General features: G+C 41.7%; 1 protein-coding gene across 1 annotated transcript in view; it reads right to left on the bottom strand.

Annotated features, from left to right (window-relative positions):
* The window catches only part of LOC101782280 (TBC1 domain family member 5 homolog A), a 4,591-nt gene extending 544 nt beyond the window's left edge, over positions 1–4,047 (bottom strand). The window contains exons 1-4 of the mRNA XM_004965591.3: positions 3,626–4,047; positions 3,118–3,221; positions 2,372–2,548; positions 274–1,883 (exon numbers count right to left, since the gene is read on the bottom strand). Of these exons, the coding sequence (XP_004965648.1) occupies positions 274–1,883; positions 2,372–2,548; positions 3,118–3,221; positions 3,626–3,768 (2,034 nt within the window). The 5' untranslated portion in view covers positions 3,769–4,047. The remainder of the gene's footprint in view (positions 1–273; positions 1,884–2,371; positions 2,549–3,117; positions 3,222–3,625) is intronic.
* Between the last annotated feature and the right edge of the window lie 2,020 nt (positions 4,048–6,067).

Here is a 6,067-nt window from a genome sequence, read left to right as displayed (position 1 = left end):
CACAGGGCGCATTATATGCATGCCTTTCCTATCTTATTAGACAGAAAAGTAGGGGAACGGGAAGTACAAGCTTCATTATTTTTCAAATCTGTCTAGTGTCTATGATTATCAGAATAACCCTATGAGCCCTAAAAGAATAACATACACCTATAGGATCGCCAGCATAAAGCACAAGTTTTACAAAAAAAAAAAAAAAGATCTATCAAGTAAGAACTATACATGTTGTATCTATTAGGCAGCAAGTTTCTTTTTAGCTTTGTCAAGCGAGGTTACCTGAATGTTCTCAACCATTGATTCACCGAGAGATCTTAATGTTCTGGTTAACTCTTTATCAGACACATTTGAAATTGAACCTATTGCCAATGTTTCCTTTTGGCCACCTTCAGCTATAGTTGGATTTTGGTGTTGAACTGGATGGGTATCTGCTATTCCAGATGTACGATCCATTGTGGTTGCTACTTCATCAGTTCTACCTCCATGCAGAGGGAGTGGATCAGGATCATTAACCACATTGTCATCACGGGGAACACATGGTTCTTCCACATGATGGGTATCATGATCGTATTCAGTACCACATGACAAAGAGGTGCTGCTGCTCCTGGATAAATACCCACTAGCTCCAAGAGGATCCCCAATTTCACCTGAAGTTGAACAGTAGCCATCATGCTGGCCTGTCTCACATGCATTCTTTGAATTACTCCCAGTAGCCTCCAAAGTACTTTGGCCAACATGATCCTTTTGTTCTTCTATAGGCATGTGTGGCACGCTATTAATGAGCTTTGCAGGAACTACATCAGTATTGTGAAGTTCATCAATAGCGGACTGCCTAGTTGAAGTCAAATTTTTGTTTTGGAGATTAGCAGCCTTGCTTCTGGAAACATTTGATTCAGTGTTAGACCAGCTTCTTCTCAAGAAGCCCCTTCCCTTCATCTTGAACACACCACCACCCTTTTGGTCTATTGATGATTGGAGGATCTTCCATGTCTCTTCCCAATAGTTTGGTTTAGTCAAGAGAGATTTTCCTCTCACAGGAGATGAAGGAAGATTTGCTTCAAGGGCAAAAGATTGCAATAACGTAGCTTTCTCGATTAAGCTCTTTATGTCAATATCTTCTGGAAAATTTAACAACCTCACTAGGCAAGAAGTGGCATGTTCACTCCCTAACAAGGAGGATCTAAGATGAAGCATCATTGAGACTGCCATTGACAAAATTAGTGCACCACGAGGAGAACATAAGACTTTAAACTGATAATCTGCCCTACTCCTGATGTCGGTACAATATGAATGGTTAGGAGAAGAGAAAATCTCATCCCAAATAAACAGAAGATTGTCAAGTGAGAATTCACGACCAAATAGGACACGGAGCCATCGCAATGCAAAGTACTGAGGTTCCACTCCCAATTCCACAAGGTGACTATGAAGAGAGGAATCCACACTAGCAAGCAAGTGATATATTGCAGATGATGCCTCCCTTACTGGTGTTAAACCGCTGCTCGATTCTGGTGAAGGACTGAGAGAATAGAAGTCAGTGATAGCAACCACTCCTTGGGCACCATTCATCAAATTCTCAAACATAGAGTATGCGTCATGCTCCATAAACTTTTCTGATAAAATAATGCCCAGCTCACCCTCTGCTCCGTATGCGTCATTTATTGAGAAAAGATCCCTAGTATCTGGATCAAGGTCAGCCAAACTTCTAATTTTATTTGTTCTACCTTCAACATTGTTTTTCCTGTCACTTCTGTTCAGCTTTGACCGATCTGGAAAAGTTTGGCCATCAAAATCATCATCCAAAAGTTCTTCATGAAGGTCCCTGACTTGTTTGAAGTGCTGCACATCAGCATGAAGGACATAGAGAAGAGGAGCTAAGAGTTCATGCATTCCTGTAGGAGGAAAGTGATTTATGTTGACAAATGCATACAATGAGAGATGAATGTTTATGTCATCATAAAACAAAAGTTGAACTCCTACTGATTTGGACCATTGTTTAGCAGTTTAGAAAGGTTTTGGCATGTCATTGGAAAGACATGCGCCTATGTTTTTACCTTTGGCAGAAATAATATTTATTCATCTAAGGTAGGTAAAACAAACTTTACCTCAATGTGCAATATAGACGTACTCAACAAAAATTAGATTAGTAATTTCCATAAGAACTGGGAAGCTAATTTAGAAGTGAAATTCTGGTTGCTTATAGTGCCTCCATGACAAAAATTGAATAAATTCAAAGATTTAGGAGCCAACTCCAGGGGACCATTGGTATGCTTGGATTTCGCTTAGGCGTATTGTGTTGCAGGTATACATCTTTGATTGTTATCAACAAATTTTTCATGAGAAGAAAAGCTAACAGTGATTGAAGATGCCAATGCTTTACCTTGTCTGTAACCAAACTCTGGGTATCTAAGGCTCCATACTAACAATATACGTCCAAGCATAGACTGACATGTGCTTGTTTGAAAGAAGTCCCCCAATTCAGGATACAGCCGGGACAGATCTTGGTTAAGCATTTTCTCAAGCTCTGCATTTCTGAAATATTGGCCCCAGGTGCTTTCTGCATTCATGATGTACAAATTTATTAAAAGAGAGCTAATGTCACTAATGGCAAGTTGCGAAAGGTGTCACTTTCTTGCATTGCAACAGTATTGAATGCTGAATCAAGAAAACGTCTGACTGGTGAGAAAATAATAGCATGTTTCTGTTGGTTGTAACTAGTTTATTAACAGTGCAACAAAAACGTTTGGCCTGCATCCCCTCCCCCTCCCTTTCAGTAAACAAAGACCTTATTTAAAATCTCACTGCCTTCTCTATGCACTGCAATTCATAGGTTATTATCGCACAAACCATCCCTCATCCGAGCACACTCTTAGTTTCTAAATAAAGGTGATTAACATATTTCTTACAAAATCTCAATCCATTAACCATTATGATTTATGAGGCTGGCAAAGTTCCCTTGAATATCTTATGCAACAGTCATGCTGGAAAAGTGCGCTTCAGCATGATATATAACAGTCTAATCTACATGTGTTTGTTTAAAGTGTGAGTCTATCAAGTGAATGCCTGGTATTTTGCAAGCAACGACAACTCAGAGAACATACTTTAAAGACAAAAGCCAGTACCTACCTGGGTTCTGTGATAGTGGATTCTCCACAACCAAGTCAGGGCCAGCTTCTTCATCCTTGGAAAGATGGGGATCTATTAACAGCCTTCGCCGCAGATTAGCATATCTGCAGCAAACAACAATTAAAATTCTAAGAGTCAAAGTCCTGAGACCCATCAAAATTTGCATCTTTAATCCCATGCTAACAAGAGTAACAACAAAGATCATCCAAGTCCTGGCAATTTGCATTTTGATTACTTGATCAGCATATCCAACCCAGTATTTCCAATCGATTGCTAGTTTGTTAGCATCGAGTCCAACAAAACACAAAATGCAAGTATAAACAGTACAGTGGCATCGCATTTTGGTATCTCAACAAACGAGGATTCTTAAGATCAGAGCCTAAGATAGTTTGATCCAAGAAAATCGGGTCCAAAAAAAACATTTGCCGAGTAGCTAATCATTTCAAGAAACGGGAGAAGCTTCTCCGTGGCCGAATGCAACAAGAAACGGAATGCCCCAAGACGAGACCTCCGGCGGGAGTCCGCGGCGGCGCGGCGGAGCTCGTCGATGGAGACGGCGGGGGAGTCGGGGAGGACGCCGAGATCGGCCCGCCACCGGGCGCCGCGGAGGGCCGAGAAGCCCGGCCTCGCCGGAGACCCCGGCATTGTCATCTCGGCTCCAGCCTCCGATACGGAGCACGAACCAGGCACCCCCGCAGCAGGAAGCGGAGGATTCTGATGCTGATTGGCGAGGCGGAGCCGACCGGACGGGTCGGCTTCGGTTTGCGATCGCGAGAGGGAGGGATTGGGATCGAGGAGGGCGGTGGTAGCGTGGTTTCTTGGTGCGGGAAAGGGGAGGGGAGGGAGGAACAGGGGAAAGCGAGGGAGGAACGGGGAGGCTCCGCCCCCGGTGACTTGTATCGCAACTGTCGTTGCCTCGTTGGGAAGATTGCCGCAGCGCCCTGTTTCCTCGGTCGATGCTACGAGGTCGCCTCAGTTGCATCGCATTTTTATTTATTTATTATAATTCTGTTTCATAGTTGAGACGCTATCACGTGAATACACGTAAACACACACTGTACTTAGATCAACATATCTAAATTGAAAAGGTTATTATAGAATTCATATAGCACATTAATCATGAAATGAGCGGTGATTCCAAATGATCAAACTTTGCCTATAGTTTGATCCTGGTTGAGCAATGATTCTGTCGAATGATGAAATGAGTATGATGCTCAGCACATTCAAGCTCATTGCATAAAACTAGAGAGTTTTTAGAAACTTTACAGAAATCTCTTAATAATCATTTACATTCTCGTAAGAATTTTGAAAATTATGTTTAAATATTGAAATAATGAAATGAGTATAGAACCTGTAACACATTGAACGGAAAGGGCACGAGAGTGTGCCTATTTCATTGATATAGAGGAGATACAACCTGTAACACATTTGGGATCCCCCTTCCTTTCCTTTCTTTTCTTTCTTTTGAACCTGTAACACATTTGGGATCCTTTACTTTGCAATTTTTTTTAGTAATCAATTGAGTTCTTATAAGAATTATTAGGAAACGTGAAAATGATGAGCGTGTGCTAAAGATGTCCTAAATGACAAAGATGTGAGGTGTGACATCCCCGCCAAGAGTTAAGTTTTACTTCCACTTATTCCAGATTGTTTGCTAAGTAAAAGCTTTGAGAAATGTTCCACATTTTCTTTCATTTTCTTCCAATGAAATTTTGGTGTTCCAAATGTGACCTTACAGCAAAATGGATATAGGAGACGTGGCGCATGCTATTAGTGAAAAATCTAAATAACATTATGTTCCTTACCCTCCATGCACCAGAAAAATCCCTCAAATAAAGAAAACGAGTGTAATTAGCTGATCTTTTTGCATTGCACTATGTGGCACAAATGGGTGCCACGGAAACGGCAAGTCTATCAGACCACAAGCCTAGTGCATTGGATTATGTTTGAAAAAAAAGTTAGAAAAACATACAATATGGATGTGCTCTTTCTGAAAAAAGCATCAGCAAAAAGAGGAAATAATTGCACGTCTTGTTAAAGCAGGTTCAACGCAGTGTCTCCGTGAGATACCATGTGGGCAAAAGTTAGGTGCCCTGCAGGTATGAATGGTAATGGATCATAGCCCTCATGCCTCCTTTGCAATATAACTCAACCCTACTAGTTCAAAATCATATAATATTATGGTACGGCCCTTATTAAGCCCGATTCTTAAATTTGCTAGGTTAAATTAGAGGGCCCTTTACCACCCCTACCTGCGGGTGTCAATGCGACATGCAGGAGCAACCATGGCCTCAGGAGGGAGAGTGAGAAATCCGAGAGAGCACGCATACATGTGGTGCGCAAAGTGCAAGTTGTAGCAGGGGTGTAAAACCAATTTATGTGTGCTTGTGGTGAGGAAGTTGCAATCTCAACCCACCGGTATCTAGAGAGAGTGAGTAATCCGAGAGAGCACGCATGCATGTGGTGCGAAAAGTGCAAGTTGTAGGAGGGATGTAGAACCAATTATGTGTGCTTGCAGTGATGAAATAGCATCCTCAACCCACCGGTATCTATCTATTTCCTGAGGGCAATACTTTTGAAAAACCATGTTAGGCCTGCCCTTACATTGCATTCGTAATTGCATTGTAATCGTGTGAAGGTATATACTATTTCATAATACTCATGCATCGCAAACATGCTAGCCTTTACGTATGTGGCCTCTACGTTGTTGTTGGGTTGGCAATTTATGCAACTTGACAATAGTGCCCACACACTCCATCCTTCTAGAAGAATTTTTTTAAAAAAAGAAACCGGAACAGAAGGAATTGCTTATTGTGTTGATACCATGCCATGGCGGGGCTCATGCGTCGTAGGCAATATGGACGGACACATGTTATGGCACCATGACAAGTTGAGTTTACAATCCATGCAACTCAGCAAAAACATCATACAAGTGCACAACAAGGCATGT

This window comes from Setaria italica, chromosome IV (assembly GCF_000263155.2).
Source record: "Setaria italica strain Yugu1 chromosome IV, Setaria_italica_v2.0, whole genome shotgun sequence".
Lineage (NCBI taxonomy): Eukaryota > Viridiplantae > Streptophyta > Magnoliopsida > Poales > Poaceae > Setaria > Setaria italica.
Note: the sequence above shows the minus strand (reverse complement) of the source record. Positions and strands in the feature narration are given on the sequence as shown.